Source organism: Megalops cyprinoides, chromosome 1 (assembly GCF_013368585.1).
Source record: "Megalops cyprinoides isolate fMegCyp1 chromosome 1, fMegCyp1.pri, whole genome shotgun sequence".
In the NCBI taxonomy this organism is placed as follows: domain Eukaryota; kingdom Metazoa; phylum Chordata; class Actinopteri; order Elopiformes; family Megalopidae; genus Megalops; species Megalops cyprinoides.
The window spans coordinates 14,760,211-14,787,182 of record NC_050583.1 but is presented as its reverse complement, the minus strand read 5'-3'; the positions used below and the strand labels follow the sequence as shown (position 1 = coordinate 14,787,182).

The following is a 26,972-nucleotide window of genomic DNA, read 5'->3' as shown; positions in this document are numbered from 1 at the left end:
ACTGTCTGAACTCCAGTAATCTGCAATTTTCGGCTTTTTCAGAAGTCCTAAGCTAATCTGTATAGCAAGAAAAACTTGCATCTCTGCTGCATCTGTGGGCTTCCATTCCCTCAGGCGAGCATTCGGTGCTAGCACGAGAGTTCGCACAGCCTCAACATACCTGTTGGTTTCGGACACCATCAGATCAATCATGTCAGGGGAAAAAATGTACAGAAAATAATCCACTGGGTCACTGCTACTCCATACTCGCTGTGGACCAGGCCTGGGAAGGTTTGAAAACTCCCGTCCTCTTCTTCCCTCAGAGGTGCCTAGTCGTCTCCCGGACAAGCTAGCATCAACCTGAAGCCACTCGCTGGCGACCCGCTGCCATGGAGCGCCCTCTCTCCCTCCTCCTCCCCCTCCTCCTCTCCCTCCTTCTCTCCCTCCTCTTCAGCCACCTCCTCACTCCCAAAACTCTCCATCACCCCTTCCAGCTCTTCTTCTTCAAACCATAAAACTCCTCCTCGCTGTCACTGTTCCAGCTAAAAAACTTGCTACGTACAACACTCGCCATTCTCTCGCTCTGTGATTGCCGATAACACGCTACAATAATAATAACCACGAAATTGGCTTTTATAGGACTGGATATGCAAATTATGTAAACATCAACAATCACACAGATCATCTTTGTTGACTTTGCTGGCTCGGTTCCTTGTAGTGATATCCTATTCCTACAGACCTGTGTCACTTATGACAAGTTGACAGCATAAAGTAAGGTAGCTAGCTAACTTAATCACTTCTGTGTAAGTAAATGACAACCAGTTTTTTTAAGCAATGTCAATCGGTCAGCCCCATATACAGTAATGTCTGCGTATGTAAAAGAGTTTGAGGTAAGACATTTCATAAACTTGTATAGCTAGCTAGCTAGCTGCTTTGCGTGCGGTTCACTTTGCTTTCACTTTACATTCGGTTAAAACCCACGTTGGTATCCACATAGAAAGCCAAGCTACGCTCCTAATTTTTATTTATAATTACGTATTTTATGTTCATAACTAATACACACTATGATATAATTATTGGCACAAATTATTGACTCATCAGTTCATTCCATTTACACAGTATAACTGTATTTTGATTGGATAAAATGACATCTTTCGTTGCTGATGCATTTCTGTCGACTAAAGTCGCCCTTGGCACTCTAGTACGTTCACTGCTTGGGCGACTTTAGTTGACAACAGCACTGAGTGGGCTAACCAGTTTTTCTGATACACTATTTCTTGTGAGTCTGAACTGAATGCACAACTCATTTTCCAGTTAAAAAGCCTGTTTTCTCTAAGCTACTTAAGCTACTTTGTGACATATCCCTGTTAAAAGCCAATAAAAATTAATTCAATTCGACACTCACAAATTACGTTAACAGCGTAAATTGTTTAGCCTGGCAATGTTGATTATGTTAATAAATATTAACATCTAAACTACAATATGTAGGTCGGATATACCAGATTATACGGTGCGGTGCATGTTCTAGCCTTTACATTTCTGCACCTCATGGCTCAAGGCCATTTCTCACGTGAGACCTACACTCTCAGTACATTTTCATCTGCAAACAGCAATACGACCTCTTATGGAAGCAAAAGAGAACCACAGAATTCATGATCAAATTCAGTAACTTCTGCATATCCCAAACTCCAAGGGACATTTTGCCTCTAAAAGAAACAGATCTCTTTGTCTGGAAAATTAGCAGTGTGCCCAGATTGCTGTCTTGCAACGTAAGCTTCCTCCAGCATGCCCACAATGTTTCCAGGACTTAATCAGTGTTTGATACTCCTCAAAGAAGCCTTCAGAGACTCTTCCATCACATTTCATTGGACATCAGACACAACATTAAACCCCCTAAAGAGAACTGTGATGGAAAATCCATCCTTCTGCATTACTGTAAATAGCAAAACCAACCTAGCCTTTGCTAAGTGGACCAAAACAGACAAATAATATAAAAAAGGACCAATGTCTTTATCACAATGGCTGCAGATTGGCCTGGTACTTTCCATATATTCTAAAAGCATAATATATTATACACAAAAAGTGAAATCTAGTGAATACTAAATTCACCCTTACCTGTGCAGGAGTGGTGTTTGTGGCAGAGTTTGTAGGCTGATTATCTGAAAGCAACAATACAGATGTTAATATAGATTTTGGGAAAGTGAACTGTCAGAAGCAGTGCAATACTGAAAGTTATGATATGGATTATGATGTTGGATAACACAGCCTGTACAGTTCAGTTCACCTGTTTTTGAGGCCATCATAGTCAGTGTCGGTGGACCAGAGCCAGCTGACCCCGTGGACTGACCCCCTGTTGCCGCGGGCACCGAGGACGCAGGTAGTGATGCGGATGAGGTGACGCCCACCACAGAGACGCATTGCGTGGGGGTGCGAGCAGTGGAGACAGACACCCCGGAACTGGGCACGCTGACCGCACCACCGCCCCCTGAATACACAGCCCTGGCTAACGTTACCTGGGGGAGCGAGGGAGAGGGGGGCAGGGCCGGGGCGGAAGAAGAAGGGGCAGGTTTTTGGAGAATTAAAGTGGTAGCAGGGGTGGTCGTTTTGGCTTTGCTGAGAGTATTCACCGTACTCAAGGAGGACACAGGGATCAGCTCAACCCCAGGGCTGTGATTGGTCATTAGTGCTCCTCCCTGCGAGTTAGCGACCGTGAGAGGCAGTTGTATGAGCAGGGGCTGGAGGGGAACTGGTTGTGAGACAGGTGTAGGGGTACTCTGAGTAACGACGTTGCCGGCTGGGGTAGTTTTGAGCAGCAGGGTTCCCGTCTGGTTTTGGGAAGGGGTGGGAGCAAGGTTTGAGACAGAGGCCGTGGAGCTGGAAGCGGTCGACGTGGGGATGATTGACAGGAGAGGGGCCGGCGCTGTGGGGGTCAGAGGAGCAGGGGTCGGCAGGGTCTTGGACTGACACGGAGAGGCTGGAATAGAAGGGAGGATGTGATTCAGTACAGAATCCAAAAGGCAAGACACCTGCAGATAACCCATCAACCAGAGTCAAGCCACGGACAGGCACACTACTTAGGGGGGAATTCAATCTCATGCTAAACCTCTTGCGAGCATGAGAAAATAAGCACAGCAACAACAGCATGGTGCCTTACATGTACCACCATCAGTGGCAGCTGCTGAGCTGCAAATAGGACAGGCACAGGAGTTGCCTTTATTTTGGAAATCTTAACAGTTACAGTACTCGTGTTGATTTTCTGTGAGTATATCGATTTTACGAAAATTTGTAGAAATAAATGTACAGGCTTAAAATGAGCTTCCATCATACCACATTAACAAAACTCTTCCCTGTATGAAGCTACAAAACCTCAGAACAGGGGTCTGAAAAAAGCAGGTAGTTCCAAGGCCACTCCTAGCCACTCCCAACCTTTCCACACCATCACATCCTCTCCCGTCCTTAGCCCAGTTTCAGGAGCAGCATGTACTGTCATAATGCTAAAATGCTGAATGTCGTACTTCTCTTGATGTGAAGTTCGCATGCTGACCAAATCCGTGCAAAGCTCATAATAGTAAGAATGAATTCCCCTAACAGTCACCGATAAACACACAGATACAGTGACAAAGAGACACATCCAGCTACAGGCTAGGAGACGCACACAAAGAAGCAGCAGGTAGAGAGGGGCCGCACCTGTGGAACTAACAGGATGGGGAGCTGGGTTATGATTTGTCTGCCTGGAGGAAGAGGGGCCTAGCCTGGAGAGAAGAGAGAGGGGAGAGAGAGGAGAGAGTGAGTGACTTACAGTCTGTTATTTTTTTTGTATGCATCATTGTTCTCGTGACTTTAAAAGAAACTGCACTGCATTCATCCACACATCAGTTCTCTACCCTCGTGACTATGGGGAGGCGCTGCTGTTCTTCCTGCATTCCGCTGATCTGCCGAGGAGAAACGTTCGGAGATGGGTTCCGTTTTTACTGGCACGTCCTGCCAGCACCACACGGCATGCTGCCGGACAACCTCCTTCCTTTCCTGCGCGTTCCCCATGCGAAACAAAAGCGTCGAAGCAGCCTAGTCCAGGAAGTTGTCAAAAACAGCAGCAAGTCACCTTGGAGGGTCATTTCGCACACAGTACTTGCATCGCAGTTAAAAAAAAGGAGCAGAGTCTCCGGATTCCTAGAGTGGAGTATTTTTTTCTCTGCCCTTGATCCTGTGCACCGCCTGTGTTGCCCAGTCATCGCGCGTCACAGAAATGCGTTTCTGCTCCAGGCACATGGCTCCCATCATGCCGTGCTCATGATTCCAGTCGACTGGTTTACTTCTTTCAGCTCTTTGGCCAGTTCTGCTGCTCCTCTCACATAATGTGCCATCAGATCGTGCGCAGTCAGAACCCATGCAGGCAGCGTCATCCTTCCACAAGACAGAGGACACCAGTCACCATGCGCTGAGATTCAGCATCCACTGCCAGACAGCATTTAATTGCCTATTTTGTCAGGTTCGTTGGCCATGCACTGCGTTAGGGGACAGCGCGTGATGATGGGCACAGCTGCTCAGCGGTTGTGACGTTGGCACTTTGCGTACAGCAAGCGCTGCCGTTTGTAATTTCATTATTCCAGATCTTTGACGCCATGCAATGCAAATTAATCTAGCTGGGGACTGTCGCTTTGGGCGGATTGGAACTCAAAGCACAATAACTGCAACAAACGGCCGAAAAAAATGTCTCCGCAGCGATGGTAAATCTGCACTGCCCTGATTAATGATCATGCATAAAGAGAAGGACCTCAAGAGTTCACTCCGCGAATTCATACCGTCTCAGAGGAAAATAAGGTCATCACTGTGCATTGTCTGTCTTACTGCTGTAACTTCTGCCATCACCTTCAAAGTTCAGTTCATCATCACCAAAAATATGCAGGTTTTCAAATAATTCAAAGACACAGAGGCTACCGTTTACACTGTTTTACCACTCAGCTAGCGAGCTAAATCCGGAAACATAAGCAAGCTGCAGACCTTTGCGCAGTGCTACCAGTATACATGAGTTATGATGATCTGAATAAAAATACTGGCAAATACTCATGAACACCTTTGTTTAATAAAAGAATATTACTTTCCCCCAAAATGGGTACCATGTTTAATGTTATAAATAATCGGTTATTTTAATAAATAAGCTAACCATAAATGGTGTCAAGCTATCTACTCATGCAATGTTTTAAACTATTTGCCCAGTCCAGTCACTGTTTTGACTTTATTTTCACCAATGCAATGCAAACTTCGGTTCATTTCCATCCACAAGTTATCGGCTGCAGTTCGAAGAAGATACAATCTCTGGTCCTAGCCTACAGGGAAGCACCAGGAACTGCAACATCTTTCATTCAGTCTATTATCAGACCTAACACTTCTGCCAGACCACTCGACTGTGCAACTGCTGGCCGAGGAAAATGCCATAATGCATTAGAAATGCATTAGAAAAATAACTAAATGTCCTTTTCCAAAGTCCTGTTTTTTTGGTCTATCTTGACTGGGATTAATAACACTGCCACCATACCATTGCCAAGCATCATTATATTCTAAATGAATATCCTTCCCTTGCTGGTCCTGAGGGAGGGCTCCATGAATGGGCCAGCAAAGACAGTAAGAGACTTGCAGACCTCTTTGCTCCCAGTGTGACCTCAGCTGCACCTCATCACACCTAATGTCAACCAGCTGCAGACTCAGCTTCTTTCTTAAGTCTTTTTGTGACATGGTTTCAATGTTCAGAACTATATGATGACAGGAAGATGCTCACCACAGCATTGTTCACAGAGTCACCTTGTACTATCACTTGGATGAGTGTGCAAAACTGCAGTACTTCCAGTAGGTCCAGCCCTTCCATACACTGATTGTATGCCTTGCCAGCATGGAGATGGTACCCTATTATGAGTCAAGTCAGCTTCACTAGGTCAACCACAGAAGTGTAGCCCAGCCCCATCCCTGATGCTGATGGAGATTTCCTTTGCAGCTCAGACAGTCACACATGTGACCGTTTTATGAGCTAATCGAAGAAACCTGGAACCAGGGTTGTGCAGGTTTTGCCTTCATTGTTGGCCTTCACCCGACTCTGTCCTTTGACTCATCCACCCACCCACACTCTCATTAACAGTGAATCTAAGACAGGTCTTAGACAGGGGAAAGGATTCTGCTCCTCCTCTGACCCCGGTCTTCTTCCTCAGTGTAAGTCATATGAGTGGTCCGGATGATCACTTTGAATCATTTCTCTGACATCACCAATAGCCAACATGAAGCATCCAACATGGGTATTCCCAAGAGCCTCATTAAGAGCTGACAGATTTCTTTGATTACCACTTTTTTTTTTTTGCTTCCTCTGCCCATCACCATAATATTCAACAGAATAGCTGCTAGCTTGACACAGAGAGATATGGCAGAAAAAGACTGGCGTTGCCTGATGCTTGTTGTATGCAATGTCATGATCATCCTTGAATAAAATCTGTAGCACCTGATGGAGGTATAATGACCACAGAAGGTCATGGTTGAATGGTGATGTGTAAGGAGGGCTTCATTTTGCTTTCAGGAAGTTTTCATGGGAGAGATGATTTCTTTGCAGATAAAAAAAAGTTCATACTGTTTTTTGCTTGCTGGATGTGTCAAAAGGAACTTTCCGTAACTCTCAGTAACTCCCTTCAAATGAGAATACATGCATGGTCCCTTTATGCCTGGTGTGATGTCGCAGAGTCCATTTTGTTTGGTATCACAGGGATGCACATCTGTGTAAACCTTTTTTCGCGAATTTTATGAGTTCCATCAAAAATGCAGTAAAACAGAAAACCTCCATACTATAAATAAAATTAACCACGGATAGTATTGAATTTTACTGCATGAGTGAAGGTCACACACACACACACAGTCATCAAACAGGGGTTACACTGGGCTGGAAAATTCCAGAGCTTTCAACAGAAATTGAAACACCTTTGTGTTTACACTTACATTATTTCATTTGGCAGATGCTGTTATCCAGATGAAAACTTTTTTGGGGAAAAAAAAGGTCTGCAGCAGGATTTCAAGATTCAACCTAATCTGAATCACTGTGACTTTTCTCTGTTCAAGCAGCATTTGTCAAAAGGAAAACAAAACATTTCATATCAAAGAGTGCTGTGTATGGTACAAAATCTGCAGTGTTAAAGCCTGTTTTAAGATTCATATTTAATGTTTTTCAGCACTACTGACATCATGATTCTGTCCTGATCTCCAGATGCCACCACTTCAGCTGTTTCCTTGGTTTCATGCAGAGTCAACTGCACTTCTTGAGTCACTCATTTTGTCACAAGCCACAAAGTTGGAATAATGACAGTGGACTGTGTTGCAAATGTGGTCCTAAATGACACTCTTCCCCTTCCCCCGTAACTGTGTGATGCTGCATGAACTATGGACTCGTTCACTCACTTCCCTAGCTCACTTGCAGATTGGGATGTAGCTCAGGCAGATAGCTGCAGACCACCAACATTTTGAGGAAGGAGTGAAGAAGCAGGCTGTGTTGTGTATGATGAGAGGCAAGCTCAATTACTCACACTGTGAGCTGTCCCTCATAGCTGTCTCTGTAACTTTGGCCACATTGAAAACTACTTCCTTCTCCAAGCCACCATCACACCAATACAGCAGGTTCACACAATGTTACCAGGCTGTTTTCAATGATGGCTGCATGTGCTAATGCACCCACAAAGGTCAATGTAAACAGGAATTCTGACCAAGGCTGCCTATACAGCCCAATCACTATGGCCAACCCAACCCTGACTAATTAGCATTAAGGAAGGTTTGTTGAAAGCTTACAATATCAATAGATTGGTCCAAGAACTGCATTGACAGGTAAGTAAAACTACTAGGGCTGTCAACGTTGATGCATTAACACTCGTTCGCGATTAATCGCGAAACTTTAAAGTGTTAATGTTTTAATGCAAATTAATCATATTATCAAGTTTGACCACAACTTCCTTCCGTAATTCCAGCGCGGATCTTTACCTGGCTGAATTACTGAAAGCTGTGGCAAACGCAGATGTGCTGAACGGCGAATTTCGTTTTAACCCTTTCACATGTAACTTATTTGTTATGGTATATAGCGCGCGTTACCTTGGTTCGTTATGTTTTCATTTGCGTTATTAAGTTTCTTATAGATTTCAGTTAGCGTTTGCTAAATTTTTAGAGTTAAATCGCTGTTTTCTCAAAGCTGAAATTAGCTAGAATTTCTCCAATCTAGTGTTCTAATCGCACCAGTTTTAGCATGTGCGCTAAACGGCTAATCACACAAAAGAGTTAAAACGAAATTTGCCGTTCAGCACATCTGCGTTTGCCACGCCTTTCAGTAATTCAGCCAGGTAAATATTCATGCTGGAATTACGGAAGGAAGTTGTGGTCAAACTTGACAATATGATTAATTTGCATTAAAACATTAACACCTTAAAGTTTCGCGATTAATCGCAAACGAGTGTTAATGCGTCAACGTTGACAGCCCTAAAAACTACATATGAAAATGTTTCTGTAACCATAGCACTTGCATGGAAAAGTACAATTGGTAGTTTGATATGTCAGTTATTTTCTAAGGAAGTCGTCTTGAACTTGAAATTTCAGTCAACCTAGACGGTCTGTCAACAACAAACTTTATCGATTGGCGCTGGACATACGAGAAGTGGACATATTGTCAACATGTATGTTTTAAATATTACTCCAAACTACTTATTTATCTCTGAAGCATCTGAATGCAACTGTCTATTAGTTGAAAGGGAATCAGCTGAAATTCACTGAAATAATATCTTTCGATATAAATACGTAATGTCCAAAAGTCATAGTCGGTAGCGATCATACCACTAGGTGACCTGGTAAAAAAGTGTAGTAAGCAAAAACGACCCATGGATATGGATATAGATATTGTGCTTCAAGAAATTTTAGAACAGCCACATATTTTCCCGAAATGGAATATTGAAAATGTTTTCTGTAGCCATTGAAAACTCAGTGACAATTCAATCAGCAAAGCGTATAAAGGGATCCAGTCACTTACCTGAAAGTGGGAGTGGTACTCATAGGGGATGTAGCGTTAGCAGCAGATGGAGGAGACATCATCTGAGAATGGAAGAATATTAGCTATTACGATGGAGAAAATACCGATCGATTATTTCTTTCTAAGGGTCTCCTGATGCCCTGTTGTTGCCTTTTTTGAATAATCTTCAGAGCTCAGATAAGCTTTGACCATTCAAATGCTGTTCATTATTTATGTTTATGTCACCTGTATTGCTCTAAAAATTCAACTGAATTTTTCTTAGTAACAGGAGATTTTTTCCAACATAGTGTTGCACAGCTTGTTTTTCCATGGCAACTGAATTAAATTGCCTGGCTGTTTATGGTCATTAAATCTGAACAAATTCAATCTAAACTTAATTCAAGTGTGAGACTTTGTGCAAGACTATGTTTTATATTACACTCATAAATATTGCAGTTACTGTTATACTATGTAACCAGTGTCACCACAGACACAGGCATATTCTAAATATTACAATATCAGCATAAACAATAGTAATCCATCGCACCTCCTGTGGTTTCCTGATATTCTCCTTGGCCTGGTTGGCAGCACCAAATTTCTTGGCCAGTCGAGTTATCTTGGCCTGAAAAAGTCAGAGGACAATACACACCCTGTGACAGACTGCACTGGAAACCATAGAACCTTAACTCTCAGAGAGGGGTGGACAGTGTACAGTACACTCAAGTACCTGTAATGTGTTCAGAGTTTGCTGGTGTTTTGTGGCACAGTCTATCTTCTCCACCCTCTCTTTCAGCTCTTGCAAAGTCCTGTCAAAAACACTCAGCTGCAAGACCCGGAGCTGCTCCTCAACCAACTGCTGAACCACCTGTGGAAAGTAGCAGAGAAAGAGGGATGAAGGGAATGGAGATGGGCCAGTGTGGAGGGGTAAGGGAAGTAACAGCAGGGGGAGGCCACATGGGTTGCAAGACAAGAAAAAGTCAAGGAGTTTATTTTCTCAGAGACTAGACATATATGTAGAGATTTCATTTCACTGAAGCGGAGCACACCTTTTCCAGTTTTAGTCGAGTGCTTGCGTCTGCTCTGATTTTCAACTCCAGCTGCGCCTCCAACTCTTCCCCCTCTACCTTCTGCCTCTTCCCCTCTCTTGCTGTGCCTCCTTCCTCCTCTCCCTCTCTCTGTCCATCTGTTTCCACATCCTTGCACAGGGCACGCTTCTTTGCTGAGGGGAAGATGGCGCACTTCTCCAGTCCTGCTGAATAGGGTCGGGATTATTTAACCGTAAAAAGACATGGCGTTGTGGTGAAATATCTGCAGCCTTACAAGATGCACACCTTCACCACCTTCTGTCCATTAAGGGTCACAGCTCCCAAGCCTGCTTCATTTACAATTGCCGCAGCCATTCAATAACACAAGAAAACAACATCCCCATGCCGGCCTGACATATTAATGCAAGTAAGAGAATACAAGTAAATGAATCAATGCCTGACTAACAGTGTATTTGTTTGCCTACTGCGGAAGCCGTTACCCTGACCAACAAGGCCAAGAGGCAAGAAGCCAGAAAAACATGCCCAGTGAATTTTCACTAAAGTGCCTTCCACTGTGCCAGTTACATGCTACAGATGTTGTTTCAGTCTCCTCTGGAATTACCTGTACCAGCAGAAGTTGGAGATGTAGGAGAGGTGGTGTTAGAGAGGGGAGAGACATCTGTCTTGTCTCCTTGCTCTGTGTCCACCTCCATCTTCTCTCCGTCCTGATTTTCTTCCACCTCTTCCTTGTCTTTGGCCTTCTCCGTCCCTCCTTGGTTGTCATCTTCTTCACTAAGGACCAGAAATCCCTCTTTCACTTCTTGGTCAGGCTTAGATGGCTTGGATGGGGAGCTAGGACAGCAGGACGTAGTAGTGTTAACAACAGGGATGGAGGTGTCCTCTGAGGTGGGCTTGCTGTCTTCAAGTGCCTCAGTCTCCATGGGAGCAGGGCCTGTATCCATAGCCACAGTCTCCTCGGATTTCAAGTTTTTGTCAGCCTCAATCTTTTTCTCCTCGTCCCTCCCCTCCGCTGTCTGAGACGACACCGGAGAGGCAGTGCGGTCCTGAGGAGAATCCTGGGATGATGAGAGATTGCCATGTGGTTCAGGGAGGTCATGCTGAAAGAAGAGTAATATTTAAAAGGTGAAAATATAGTACCATTTGCAAAATCATAGAAATCAAACGATCTGAACTGTCTCTTACCCCAACCCCAAACACCTCAATCTTCTTTAATCACACTCCACCAATTTTCATCTCCCATTCTGTCCAATCATCACACTAACCTCTCTATCTTCAGCAGTTCCTTCATTCCCCTTTGCCTCTCTTCCCTTTGTCTTCACTTCATCCTTTGTCTTGCCTCCCTTCATCAATGAGGACACGTTTCCCTCTCCCCCCTTTCTTTCCTGCTCCTCACTTTCTTTCCCTGCACTCTTTGCAGGAAGTGATCGGGATGAGGGGGGAAGACTGCGCGACCTCAGCCTTGGAGTCTGGGGAGGTGGGGTGGGAGACAAAGAGAGGGACAATGTTTGGGGAGAGCGGGAACGAGTTACAGGAGAGGTAGATTGTTTCCCTTTTGCGTTGCGGTTGGCGTGAGCCTCTCGCACTTTCTCAGTCTTTGCTCGCCCCTCCTCTGGGTGTTTTCCGTTCACTAATGGGGGCGGGGCAGGGGAAGAGGAAGCGGAGCTAGAGGAAGAGCGGAGTGTGAAAGAGGACTGGGAGTTATGGAGGAATTCCAGTTGCTGCCGATCACTCATTTTCATGGTTTTTCTTGCGCGGAAAACTTTCTTTTGGGGTTCGTCTGGTACCGCCAAGTCCATCTTGACCTGAAGAAAGAGAAGAGAGAACCTGAGTATTAGCTATGTTAGTTATTTTATGTTCATTATAGCGTCATCTATTTTCTGCGCTCATAGAAAGACGCAGATGAGATGAAGACAAAGACATGGTGTGTAGTGCTGGTGAACTAGCACCAGGGGGTGCTCTAACACTTTTGTTTTTCTCCTTTTTCTTAAGCTTCTTTTTTTCCCCCCAAAGAGGAGCAGACTGAACCAATCCATTCCACAACGGTAAATCTGATTTGTAACAGCAATCCAGAGCACAGGGGGCTACTATAGTACAGTTATGTTCAAGACAGTCAATCACAGTATTCAATGCCAAATGAGCACAGACCAGCATACACCGGAATCAGGCCCTGTCCACAGACATTAAAGCATATAGGTAATTGGAAAATACATAACGCTGGATAGAGACATACTTCCACAACTTAAAATGCTTTTCAATTTATATTGTGACATATCGACTACAAAATACATAGGTGATGTGGGTAATCTTGCTCTTAAATAAATCAGTGTGCAGCAGTGGTGCCACATGATCATCCAAGAAGACATAGACATTACAACATCTCCCTTTTACTCCTCCCCTCTGCCTTCACTGGCCATTTTCAACCAATCAGAAGGGCTAGCTATTCAGTCTGCCTGGTTACAACGTGTGAGGATTACATAATGGTCTGACTTACTACATTCCCATTTTTGTGCTTGTATGTGCTCTAGCTGTGACTGTGTTACACCTATCTTCCAGTACATGTATTCATAAACATTTTTTAATTGATTGATAAATATTTTTCCAAAAGATAAAATCAGGGCCAATTGCAAAAATCATTGTTTGAGAGTAAAGTCATGTTTAAAAAGAAATGAATCATATCTTGCAGTCCACGTTTTCAGGTAAAAATCAAATCTACTGTGTATTATAATGCTGGTTGAAACATGTCAGTTCATTATGCTTGCAGGGGACAGTACATGAAACCTTAAACAGCAGAAGAAAATTCAGGCTAGATTTTTTTGACTGAAGCTGGTTCGCTGGTTTATTTACTAAGTCAGAAAGATGAAGCTGAGGTTAGCAGTTCTTACTCGATAGCACAGGACAGCAGGGTCTAAACCCTCTGTGGTTCCCCGATACTTGCATGGTGAAAAGACCTGGCAATACTGCCCTAATGATCATGAAAGCGTGTTGACAAAATGACATTTAAGTTAAGTTATTTATGACACAAAAGGGAAGGCTGAATTTACTTGTGTTGGTCACACACACTATTTATACATACACAAAAACTAGAAACTATAAACCCACAAATATGTTATGACAGTGTATTCATCAGGGTGGTTTCCAGCACAGGCTGCAGAAGGCTCAGAGAAAGTGAAGAAAGTGGAGACGGTAGCTATGTGTTCAAAACGATCAATCAAAAGACAATCGACTGTGACTGGTTGTAAAAAGCAACCACAATGTATGTTCGGCGATCCTCAACCAGTATGCATATAGGACATACTTAGAGACAAATATTAATTTCCTAAATTCTAGTTGTTCAGACACCAACATGAATGTCTTCTCCTAATCAAACCACTAACACTCCTGATCAAACCATTAGATTTCGTTATTTACATATCCGTTAAAAGCAACACCCCCAAATCTAACACTAATTGCAGTTGTTAAAAAATGTCATTTTAAAGTTTTTTCTTCTTTTCTTCTGACCAGTGCATTTGACAATATTCTCATATTGATGTTTGTAACACAAAAAATTCTTTTCATTTCAGATGGTATGATAATTAAAACACTCTAAGGTGCTGATTGTCTCAATTGAAAACTGACGTTAAGACTGCTTAAAATGCTATACATTCTTGCACCTAGATACAGAATAGAGCAATTTGCAGTGCTTTTGGCAAGAGAAAATGCTTCCACACTATTGATTAATGATTGTATTTCTCAAAACATGAAAATGGACTTAGAAGACAATGTGCATCCTACTAGTTTGTTGCTGTAAAAAAGCATCCCAGCATAATGATCTATGATCACAATTTAACAACATTAATATCATTAAAAGGAGGATTAAATATTTTATTCCACTCTAGTCATCAACATGAAACTAAGAGGAAATGTACTGCTGCATATTCCCAATTTAGCAAGGATGAAGAGGTGCCACTCTGAAAATGAAGTTCAGTTTGGACACTGAATAACCCCTTTCTAAACCCACTGAAAGAATTAAAGATGCTCAAAATTCTATGGTGCCAAAAATGGCAATCAATTTATTACTAAAAACATAACCTGCTAGGTTAAACTTAATAATGTTTCCAAGTGACTCAGACAAATACACATGAAAGAAATCCAGTTTGCCAAAGACCACCTAAGAATCTGCCCAAAAAGGGGGCATTGCAGTCTTTCATATTCACCTGGTATATCAAGGCACTGCTTTGGTATTTACTTTAGGACAAAATGGAAGAAATACAATTATTTTAGTAGCATGCCAACGACATTCACATTGGACATAACATGCTCAAATATGCGTAAAGGGAATTTGTGGTGTTTAGGCAGGGGAAGCGGACAACATTAAAAACAAAAAATCACCAGGCCATTTCACAATTGTTTATGGAAATTCAGAAACTGGGAAAGCACAACGTTACCTAGCTACACATACATTTCAGGTAGTTTATGGCTCGCTAGTTATCAAAATGAATCACGGAACAATTGAGACAAGCTGCTAAATCTGTCATTTGTAATAAGCTGGCTACAGTGGGTCACTATTGTATCTTTGATTTCAGGCCGTGCATCTCTGGCACGCTACCTTGTCCATCTGGTATGAATCGCCACTTTAACTTTAAGTCATGCCTTCACATGATCCCACGATTCATTAAAAAGGTGGGTCACTGGCAGCTCTCCTCCCGCAAATGATAGCCTAACCAGTTAACTGACGTCATCAACGTAGCCTGACACAAGAGTCAAACACAAACAGATTAAGACAGATCCATACTCAATCCAAGGCAACATGAATACCATCGTCTCCAGCAGATAGCGTATGCTAATGGTTTTGTAGTCCTGTCTGAGAACTTGTCAAACTCGTATGAAAAACTGTACATTTTCAGGTTCCACTCAGAGGTAGTTTGTAGTCAATTCTGATTGCTCTTGTTAATTCATTAATGCGCGGGTGCAAAACTTGCGACGGTACAGCCATATGCAAAGCCAACTCGCAGTGATTTCATCTTATAGGAAGTCAGCTGTTTAGGAATTGCTGACACCAAAGAAATAAGTTTTGCTATTTATATTTTACAGAGAAATACAATGATCATAGCAGCAGTAACTGTTTTCCTTCAGATGATACCATACTGTAGCCGAACAACCTCTTCCTGTGAGTACTTCGAGAACTTAAAGCAGATCACTGCACGTTATTTTGCGGTCTGGCTGAAGAACATGCCCAAATACACCATGTTGTCCTGACTGAACTACACTGTCTATGTCATGTGAAGCTACGGAGACACACACCCAATGGTCGGTTGAGTTGTTCCAGTGATATAATCGCCAAGGGTCGGCCGATTACCTTTGATAAAGACATGCAGGAGCACGCAACCCAGACTATGGCCGACATCTTATTCGTAGAGACCTTTGTTGCGCCCTGACTCAGGCCATAATCACTGTTGCAGGTGCGTAGGTACCAAGGAGAACTTCTACAAAACACCGCGGTGACTACAGATCATAGTCGGCCACCAACGCTTTTTGATGGGCCGTGCAGTGTGCGTCCAACATGCTCTCCTGAGAAATCGGAATACACACACCAATTCTTCATGCCTTGAATATCGGTTCACATACACCGAATCCTGGACAAGCGCCATCAAGCGGCTATTAGGATTTAACAACCACGATGACATTCTGCACTTGCAAGGAAAAAGGTGAGTCAAAGCGATGGTGAGAAATATAATAGATATAAAATATTAACAGATATATTAAATAATGTATTAACCATTTGGTTGATTTTAAATGATTTATTAACATAATGTACAGATGTTTATTTGTGCTCACTGTAATTTATCCAACGATAGTGTCACCTTAAAGCGATCTCCTGCCTTTATAAGCTAGGTAGCTAAATGTTAGCTAGCTGGTAAGAGCAGGCGATCGCTTTAAGGTGACATTATCGTTGGATAAATTACAGTGAGCACAAATAAACATGTAGACTGTACATTATGTTAATAAATTGTTTAAAATCAACCAAACACAAGGTAAATGTTTAGAAGACTTGCACAAAAATATTTAGAAGACTAGTATAGCCTACAGCGACCAAATGTAGCAAACGTTTTATGATCACATACTTAAAGCTACTGACTTAAAATAGGCTCCCCAATTTAAAACAAGGTAGAGGAATCTATCCTTGAGCCCTTTTAAGAGCTGTAGACTAAGACTTTAGCTGCATTATAGCTATGAACTTGAAGTGTCCTCAGTATGTACCGGAACCTCATCAGCTGGAACAATATCCTCCCTTCCATGTGATGTGGTGGGCCTGGTGTTTGGATCTACCAAAAAAGTAACCAACAGCAGCACTCAGAAAAAAAGGAAGGGACTTTTGAATCTGCTAACATTGCCCAATACAGAATTCATAACAACAAATGATAGTCTAACTTTACAGTCACAAGTCAATACAGTATTTCTGAGCCACCACACAATGCACACTAAAACCAATGTGTATGCACGTACAGTATTTGTTTATAATAAACTAGTAATTTATGCGTAAAACTATAGTATATTACTATGATCGTTTACTAAACAGATAAAAGTTATACAGCAAAGTAACTTACTGTTAGAGCGGCTTCTCTGAAACTGGGGGATAAGATTCCCCTCTTCATCTCTCTCCCTAAAAAGGACGTTGGAGGTACCCTTTTTTTCTTTTACTGATTTTCTTAACGTAATTATACATAGACGCATAACAAAAATTCAGAGGCACGCATTCAGATACTCAGATACAGATACATTTTAATAACTTGGTAGTATAAACTATATGAATTAGTGCATACAGTTCAATGGGTTTGATGTTGTAAATCACCTTAGGTCGCTGGCTTTCCAATTCCTCTGCTAAATCCCTTCCTTCTTGCAAAAGCAAGTCTAAATGGATCGCAAATTGTTCCGCCATCGACACATGCAGATGAGTAAGGTAGGTAGCAAATAGCAAAAAAGTAAGGTAGCAAATAATAAACAGAATTTCATCTTTCTGGAACGAAATTAAATAAGAATATGCCAGGCTATGGGTCTTGTCTAGGAGGTGGCCTAAGTTGACATGACAAATTTGCTACTGAATATTGCTAGCGAGTCTAACAAGCAAAAGCGAAGTTAGCTATGTTAGCTAACTAGCTAGCTAACGAAGTAGGCATAACGCCAGCCACGATCTAAGCCTGCTAATCATGATTTGGTTTATGCTGACTAGTTGACAGTAAGTGCAATAAATGGTGTCTGAGTACAGTGTTCATCGCAAAAACAGTTCTGTTTTTTTCATAATAAAATTTTCAGTGAAAATGTTTTCTGTAAGTTAGCTACTTACAAGCGCTTTAGCCAGCTCGTGAGATCGACCACCTGCTGTGTTTCTGATGGGGGATGGGGCGTGTCAAGATGGCCGAATGAGCACGGACTCAAACTATAGTTTTGATAACAATAAAAAGACTTGAATTTCTTATTCGTCAAACACTTACTTTTTTTTTATCCCGAAAACCATATACAACAAATATAAAAGAGAAGTGGTAAAATGACGAACCAACCCGAAAGAAAAAGAGTTTCCAATTCCAAGAGAAGATGTCAATGACTAAGCTAGTCGAAGCTAATGTTGCTAAGGCTGGTAATGTACTAATAGACAACTGTCGCGATTATACCACTGCCTCCATATCTTCCTGTAGCAGAAGACGAAATGGATGAGTTTTCACCTCTACCTCCAAGCAAATCCCCAGCTTCGAAGAAGGAACTGTACACAGACAGCAGCTCTGAGCAAGCCAACTCAAAAGTGACATAATTACCTCTCTTTCTGCGCGGATACGCACAAGGTCTGACAGCATCGAGAGCATGGTCAGTGCGAATGCTTAAGATTATTAAGTCTTTTTAAAAAGACGATTGATTTTGCGTGCGTAGAAATTAAGGGTATGAAAGGGAAAGTGAGTATGCTTGAGATAGTAAGGCAGGAGGGACGAGTGGACACGTGTCAGCAAAGGATCTCTTGAGTTGGAAAGATACTCCAGGAGAAGGAACCTATGGCTTTATGGAGTTGAAAAATCGGAGAGGGAAGATGTACGGCGAAAAACTATGGGGATCTGTCAAGCTGTCCTGCTAGAGCAGAGGAACAGGCTTGCTGACACCATCGACATCATGCACCGTCTCGGTGCCAAGCGGCAAAATGGCACCAAGCCCAGAGGCATTATTCCCCAGTTCACCTCTTGAATCAGAGATGCTGGAAAGCTGCAAAGACATCCCCCTTCCTGTGGGACAACGGCCTAAGATTTGCGGAGGATCTTCCAAAGGAGGACAGGGATCGTAGGACCAAGCTGTGGCCGTTGATAGAGAAGGCTCGAAAGGAGGGCAAAACTTTGTCGAGCGGAGGTCGTGCATTTATCAACGGATCCGAAGTCCATTTTGTTTCTTGCAGGAGTCTCATTCCACATCTGGTGATGTCAACTTCTGGAGATCACAAAGGGGTAACGAAATTTCTCATGGCTCTAAGCGCTCTGCTGAAGTCACTACAGTTAACACTTTCAGTGGAGATGTTAGGCCCTGTTCACACCTGCCATTAACCGGTGATCTTGGGTGATCCGATCACAAATGGCCAGCTCTAAGTATAGTTCAGTTCACACCTTGCATTAGAATGCGTCTCCACATACGTCTCAAGGGCCGGTTGTTATCGGATCTCACTTCCCCGCTCTATATCCAAATAAACACGTACGCGTACCAAATGACCAATCACGACGGAGAGATGGATTACGTGTTAGGAAGCCGGTTCTGGGTTTGTCCTCTAAAGTTAAAATCATTTTAAAGAGGATTTATGATTGAATCATTTCTTAATTTTTGCCATGTCAACAAAAAGGTTGAAAAAATAGGCCTATATCAATGACGATAATATCAGTCGTTGCATTGAACCAATGTAACCACCGCTTTTTCTAAAAAAATAAAAAAGAAGAAGCGGACAGTGTGTAGGCTACACGCCCTTAGCCTACACGAATATTTTCGTTTTGATCATTAACTGTTTACCTTTCAAATAGCCAACGTTCTACCTACTTCTCATGGTTTCATACAGCCGCCGAGCTCACGGTGTCCTGGACACCAATAGCGTATTTAACACTAAAACCGCGGCGAAGTTAATCGGCGGATCACCGCGGGAGTGCGTCAAAGTGACGCTTTTATTTTTCAAATAAAAAAGTCATGTATGTGTATGTAATTTTGAAAATCGGTATGGGGTTTATTTAAGGCAGGTCTTTAGAATCATAGCGATACTTGAACTTTGTGTTTTCGTCAGTATAATAATGTGTTTTCATCTTATTTGGCATGACAGTGCCACGAATAGAGCCTTGCTTCAGAAAAGATTAATCACTGTCAGTAAATCCAAGGTGTAACTTCAACGAAAAGACACGAGCTAAGTTTTATCTACATACACAAATCTTTCATGAGCTGACAGTGATTAATCTTTTCTGAAGCATTAAAATATTGTTGTCCGGGACACCGTGAGCCCAGCGGCTGTTTAGCCTACAGAACACCGTGAGTTTGCGCTACTGTCAGACGCACTCATTCTCTCTCGCGTCGTAGTTAACGGAAGCTGTCGATCAAAGCTCAAGGAGGTCGTGTTGGTGTGATTGTGTTGAAAGTGACCAATCATAAGAGGGCCAGTGCCTCCTTTGCTTTCCGTCCCCAGATTGTCAAAATTCAGGTCGATTTGTGCGAGCAGAACTCGACTTCGAGAGTACACTTAACCCACGCGATGGCAAGTAGAAACTCTCTTTCGCGTGGAGGCTGCTTTCTGTGCGAGCATGTTTTCTGCACTCGCTCGCGACTTTTGACAAAAATATGACGCCATAGGGAACGAACCCTTTTTGCGCGAGAGCGATTGAAACCCTGGGGGGGGGGGGGGGGGGGGATTCAGGCCCTCTAGTGGCAGGTCTAATGGTCAGCGCACCCGAATGAAAGTTGCTTGCGAGAGAGATCCAGTGGATAGCCTATCCCTGCTCTACCTGCCTGACTGAACTCATCAGTGGCACCTTTGATTAGCTGAGCACACCTGATTTAGTCAAGCAGGAAGGATACATAGAAGATATGCAGGACAGTGTGCCTCCAGGAGCAGGGTTGGGAAACACGGCATTAGACAGCGCGTGCGAATGAAAAGTAGCAGCTATCTAGGTAGCTTCAAACCAGTTAGCTAGCTAACTAGCCAGTTAATCTCTGTGGATTTACCAGGTGAATTAATATGAATAGCTATCTTATATAATAATGATGATCATGATCATGCTGATGACAGTTATGAGCTGATAGTGACCTAATTAGTTTTTTGTGATTTTTTTTTTTTGCGCGAGAGAGACAGTTACCGAGCGAGAAAGGTCCACTTACCATGGTCTAGTTAGCAATATATTTTTTTGCTCGTTTCCTATTATGGATAAGGAAATTAAATAATACCTTTAAAATTAACTGGGCTAAACCTTTTCTTAAAAAATCCTATTTCAATCTGGAATTTCATTTCCCATCACATTTTCTCTCGTTTTGGTGGCCTGAGCGTTATTTAAAGTTGTAATTATAATGTAGACAGTCTCCCTGTAGAATTATCTGTATTTCATAAGCAGGTCCTTGAAGCCTGGTCTTTGATATATAAGCACAACTTCTCAGCACACAGGTATCTTATTTGGAATAATAAAGACATTTTGTTTAAGAACAAATCACTTTTTTTGAGAGATGGGTTCAGAATCAGATTCTGCTGGTGAATCAGTTGTTCAATGGGGAGGGGCTGTTGTTCACTTACAGAGAGTTCTTATCTATATATAATTTCCCAGTAGCCCTAAGGAATTTGCTGTAGTTTTTGATGCCATTCTAGCAGGCACCTTAATGCTTTTTAGGGATGTAACTAGGCCTGCACCTAGATATGTGTCTTTCCCCACCCCAGCTGACTCCCCAGTAGGGAAAATTTGTTTCTCACTACATCCCCAAAATAATAATAGAGCCATACGTGCCCTATTTCAAAGAGATGTCTCTGTTCCATATGTCACGGCATATTGGAATCAGTTTGTAAATGATATATATTGGAAGAAAGTCTGGATGCTTCCTCATAAATACCTAATCGTGAATAAGGTTAAGGAGGTGTCTTTCAAAATTATTCATAAATACTGCCCTGCCAATCACTACATGAAGAAAATTGAAAGAGACATAAACACAAACTGCTCTTTCTTTGATGAATATACAGAAACAGTTTTACACCTGTTCTCATACCAAGAAGTTCTGGCAAGGCCTTTGCAGATTTGTCATTAACCATATTTTTAAAGAATTTACATTATTATGGGAAAAATGTGGTGTTTGGTTTCTTCAATAACCCAAGAAAAGAACACATATATTTTTATAATAAATTTGATAATGATACTGACAAAATTTTTCATTCATAAATGTAAATTTAGCAGTAAAAAACTTATTTTGTTGTTTTCCTGAAGGATATTGAGCATTATGTGAAATTACTTTCTAATTCGCCTAACAAAAAGGCTACTCAAAACACTTAATGTCTGTATGTTTTATAATATCTTTGTCTAGTGTGATATACCCCTGGCTCTTTTGTTATTGTTCCACTTGTATACTATTCTCTGTATACTGAATCTATGTTATGTTCAAGTGTTTCCAATGGGGCATAGATTAAAGGAACCATTGACGTTTTTTACATGCAGTTGTATCATTGGCTAACATGTTTTGGGAGTGGGAGGAAAGACAGCATGTTCGGCTGTAAGAGAGTTTGGTTGCACTTCTCCGCTTCTCTAAAGCAAAGATATTTTTTAAACCAATAAATGCAGCAGTAAACTGACTCATTATTATTACTTCTTTGGTTGTCACTGGTTTTATGAATACGTCCAATAGGTAGGCTATACAATAAACACATATACTATCACTGTGACAGCCAGGGATGTGGGAAGTGGGGGTGCGATCGCACCACCTGTTAAAAAAGAGGGGCAAGGGATTTTTTTTTTTTTAAATAACTGAGTTATAGGGTACTGCTCCTCCAGGGAGGTATTTCAGAAAGCAGGTTTAGTAACTAACGCGAGTTAGTTAACCCGGAGTAGATTGAAATTTGGGATTTTCTGTTCCAAAGGCTAAGATCAGATTAATTCTAGGTCAGTTATTGCAGCAATTTACAATCTGAAGCTAACGTGCTCGCTAGCAGGTTTACTTGAACTAACCTGGAGTTACTCATTAGAACACCTGCCGAGCCTGCATTATTTAGGTTGGAGATAGTTGCCTGACATGGCATGCCCTTTTCTTGGTGACCCCGTCAACACTGAAGCCCAAATAATTCGCAGTGCTTTACATCGAGAGAGGGAGATTAGACCCCGATTATATGTTTTATCAATCCCCGAGGAGTATCTTTATCTTTTCTGCGCAATAAATAATTTATTTGAACAACATTCTCCAGCCTCACATTTGAAATATTAAACATCGTGGATTCACCCTCAGTTCAGAACAAATTTTATGCATTGCCCTTTGTTTTTTGTCGAGGGAAGTTTTCTTTATAATATCAGATAGGCCTATGCGATATGTGTTAATATTAATAGAAATATGAATACAAAAGGATTATATATAGAATGATTATCCTAATCCTTTTATTCAGCTGTAATATACGCATTGACTCGGTCAGCATTTTCCCACACCAACTCGCACTCTTATGCTGCTGCAGCATAGTCCGCATAAACAGTCATAACAAAATATTTCTAGCTCTATTAGAGTGAAACACGAAGCCGTGCTCTTTTTTCCCCTCGTTGCCATTGTGAAACCTATAATATACGTTCACTGTGAACGCGCTTCAATCATGTTCAGGCTGTTCAGAGTTGACTGGACTGGCTCTAATCAGCTGTTCTGGAACCGCAAACTCGGGTTGTGCCACGTCTGGCTCGTTCAACTCAGAGTTCAGGTTTAGCCTCAGGGTTTGTTAACCCACCTTTCTGAAATACCCCCAAGCAGGCCCACAGCTGATTACAGATTGGGGATCAGAACACAAGCAAGCAGATAGCTAGCTAGCTATATAGCTATCGAATACTGTTTGAAACGCAAGCAAGTAATAGACAAGCCACTTATAACACAAAAACACTTTACAGTGACCCTTGCTGTAGCCTGATTCTAGGAGTCGCACCTACACATTTAGCCAATTGGAAAACCACATTCAAGTAAATTAGCACATAATTCATGGGCAAACGGCAAAAAAATTGTAGCACCAGAGGTGCAATTAGCTATCAATCTCAAATTGAACTCAGGTAGCCTAAATGATGTAACATTAACAATATTAATTGAGCACAGAGACATAAAAACGTTTCATTGCTAATACGTTTTATGAAAACAAATTTGAAATTTGAAATTTGAAAACAAATAAAACAAAATGTGCACGCGTTGGAGTGCCTCAGTTTTGGTTGGGGAATTAGAACGTCTAATGTTAATGAACCTCCTCCCCGTCTACCTCACCACAGCCCCTTGCACTGAGGTGGCAGCATCCAAAATCTTCATTATCTAAAGCCCAGTCCCCGTACTTAGGAGAGGAAGATGTTTTCTACACAATAAATGGCTAATTGAAACCTCTTACAATTTCAGTTGCTACCCATCTATGGAGCAAAGAAAGCATTTATTTCTGATAAATTGCATTTAGTCATTTAGTCTAATATAATCTCACATACTAAACTGCAAGCAAACTTGCTAGCTAAGTAGATTTTCATGATGTTACTATGCATGCAAACTAGCTACTTAATATTTATTTATTCTGCTAGAGGGTCCACCTAGCTCTAAATATATGTGGAGGTATACCTTTTGAAGGAAAGACCATGGTATCAGCAGTATGCATGAACTACACGTGACTAATATTGTGACGTCAGAGAACATGAACTCCACAGATACCGCAAGCGTTAGTTGGCACAAACATACAGTACTCATCCATTAAGCACTTCCGTCGTGTTCTTTGCATTTTTGGATTTTTTTAAATACAGTTGCGATTTATTGTCCTTGGCTTCGGTCTTTATCCTTCTCCTTAAATTTCACAATCACATAATTCACCATCTCTAGGAACCTACTTAACCTACCAAATCAGCATTTGCCTATTTATGAGTAGCAAATACCAACTAACACCAGGGCATAGAAATATTACTCTGTGAAACTGACCAAGGAAATAATTCCATCTGTGCTATACAATGTAATCTCGAACACTGCCCTCCCCAATCAAGTAACTGCTCTGTTTGCCCAACAGATTGGTGGCCACTCACTGAGATTTTGAGAATGTCTGCAAATGGCCTTCACTTGTATGTGGACAGACACTCTATCAACATTCTTGTTTCCCATCACTGCAAGCCAAAAATTACTGCCTTCAAATAGTATATTGATTACATATATAAGGTTGATCAGATCATTACAGATTTCACCTATCCCAATATTCCCTACAGCCTCTTTATCATTCAAGCCAAATCCCCTAAAATCAGGAACTTTATGCCTCCTGTTCAAAACTACTCCAGAAGAATTTGCAGACAGTGATCTTACACTGGAGATTAAATTACATGTTTTAAAATGCATACCGGTGGGACGTGCATGAGAGTGCACTTTGTAATAAATCTCCATCTTAAACCCGATAAAATAACTGAATTAGTCTGGTAACGTTTGTTAACAGGCCCAATTTGTTTTGATTCTGTTAAAAACAAAAAATGTACTGATGTAGCTTATTACAGTCAAGGATTCTTTTCATGAATTTCTCACCTGTCTCACTCTCTTCATGGTGCAAGGATTTAATTTGGTCATTGGAACCCAAAGCAATTATATAGCAAATAGACCAAGAAGGCCTGATTGGTTGACTTGACACAATCAGTTCACTTTTGTTTCACATGAAATTCTGCTTTATATCAACAGAATACTCAGTTCAAAAACAGAATGGAGAATTAGTGAGTCTATTTTTGTCATACAAATTTCTTCACTTTACAAGCGGTTTTCATTTTATTTGTTTACCTCTCATCACCCAGCTGCCTCCTTTTTCTCTGTCATTTTAAACACAAACCCCTTCAGTCATTTATGATGCTCATTCTAGCATCTGTCAGTCTAGAGGGTATTGATCATACTGTCTCTAAGGCAGTAACTTATTTCCTGGTTTAGATTCTTGAAATAATGCTATGTACTAGCATACATTATAATAAAAACAAGACAAGTAAAGGAATGCACTTATTCAGGCCAACAAAGATGGTGTCCTAGTACTTTTGTACAGCCCTCATTCGGCAGCACTAGAGCTATTTTAACTTCATAGGATAATTTATTATAACTGCTTTCAGAACATTTAAAGTGCTACCAATAAGTCCGTTCACTTATGCTAACCTTAGATACTACATTATTTATTCATCTTGCAAATACTATTCATAATAAGAACTTAGCTAAAGGATGCTGCGCCCTACCTGGGGTCTGACCCAGCAGCTTTTGGTTAGGAATCCTACTTCCCTTAACAGTATTCTCTGAGATGAAATACAAACTCAAGACTCCACAAAGCTGTGACCATGACTCCACCTTTTACATTATGTTACATTATTGGCATTTAGCTGACACTCTTATCCAGAGTGACTTACATAGTTTACAATGTTTTACATGTTATCCATTTATACAGCTGGATATTTACTGAGGCAATTCTGGGGTAATTACCTTGCCCAAGGGTACAACAGCAGTGCCCTGATGGGGAATCAAACCGGCAACCTTTCAGTTATGAGTCCTGATCCTTACCGCTATGCTACACTGCCGCCCCAAAGCTGCAACAGGGGGGAACTCGAACCTTGGTGTCCATGAAGATTACCAAAACAAAAGCATTGGGGCAGCCTAGTCCAGGCAGTTGTCTTTCCTGCCTTATTTAAATACAATGGCATTGCTCTATGTCACATGGCAATCTAGATGTGCAGACATGGTGCACTTAGCTGTGTGTGCATAGGCATTTCCACATGCAATATTCGTAAGTGTGTGCATAGCTCTGACTTTGTAATCAAATGGAGTGCTTGATTCTGATTCTCAAATAAATCAATGCACAATGTTAGAAACACAAATACCACAAACATACAGACACAAGGACATGCACATCATTACAAGCAAAACAATTCACTATATATATATATATAAAACAATAGTTTAACAATCGCATGGTTAAACCGACACCGATTTTAAACTAGAACTACTATGGCTAGTTTATTGTCTCAATTCTTCTGCACAGCTCAGAACCCCAAATATGTTTCAAATAAGTAAAATGCAATATACTAATACATAAACAACATGCCAAACATGTATAGCTACCAGATATTTCTTTGAAAGAGAAGGTGATCAACTTGAACCTTTGGCTGCAGTCTTGCCAAGTGCACCTCCCCCTCTTTTTGTTTTTCTCGATTCTGGTTGGTCAAGAACGCAAGGCGTTTGCAGTGAACGAGGGACTGTGAGCCTCGTTCACTGTGTGGAGTTGCAGTGAATGAGGGAACGCACAACGGCTGGGGTGATAGAGGAGAGGAGGAGGGAGAGGGGACTAAACTAGGACTATACCAAGTATTTCTGGGTAGGTTAGAGAACGGTGTTTTTTGTACAATTTTTACACAAGAGACAATCAGACAAATACACAAACAGAACTTAGACATGTGGCGACACTGAGAGAGTATACACATTACAAGCACATTACGTGATAAATCAGTGCACGTACACAGATATATATTCTCCTAAACAAACATAATAAGGAAAAAGCAAACAGTACAATTGCACTCCCTTTGAAAGCACAAACTGAAGCCAAACCCTAAGGCCTTTCCACATAAGCACACAACCCCAAAGAAACACAATGTCCTTTTTTCTCCAGAACATATGTAATCCTGTATAAGACAAACAACCTTGATTTCCTCAATCACATAATCAGTGTGTTTATAAACAATCACATACATGTGCAGACACACACACATTCACATGCA

The 26,972-nt window shown here is 41.6% G+C and overlaps 1 protein-coding gene across 1 annotated transcript in view; it reads right to left on the bottom strand.

Moving 5' to 3' along the window:
- Positions 1-26,456, bottom strand: part of LOC118774281 (activating transcription factor 7 interacting protein) — a 31,814-nt gene extending 5,358 nt beyond the window's left edge. The window contains exons 1-10 of the mRNA XM_036523523.1: positions 26,358-26,456; positions 11,301-11,840; positions 10,640-11,135; positions 10,039-10,244; positions 9,720-9,857; positions 9,540-9,614; positions 9,014-9,075; positions 3,667-3,731; positions 2,264-2,953; positions 2,095-2,138 (exon numbers count right to left, since the gene is read on the bottom strand). Of these exons, the coding sequence (XP_036379416.1) occupies positions 2,095-2,138; positions 2,264-2,953; positions 3,667-3,731; positions 9,014-9,075; positions 9,540-9,614; positions 9,720-9,857; positions 10,039-10,244; positions 10,640-11,135; positions 11,301-11,834 (2,310 nt within the window). The 5' untranslated portion in view covers positions 11,835-11,840; positions 26,358-26,456. The remainder of the gene's footprint in view (positions 1-2,094; positions 2,139-2,263; positions 2,954-3,666; positions 3,732-9,013; positions 9,076-9,539; positions 9,615-9,719; positions 9,858-10,038; positions 10,245-10,639; positions 11,136-11,300; positions 11,841-26,357) is intronic.
- Positions 26,457-26,972: the final 516 nt, after the last annotated feature.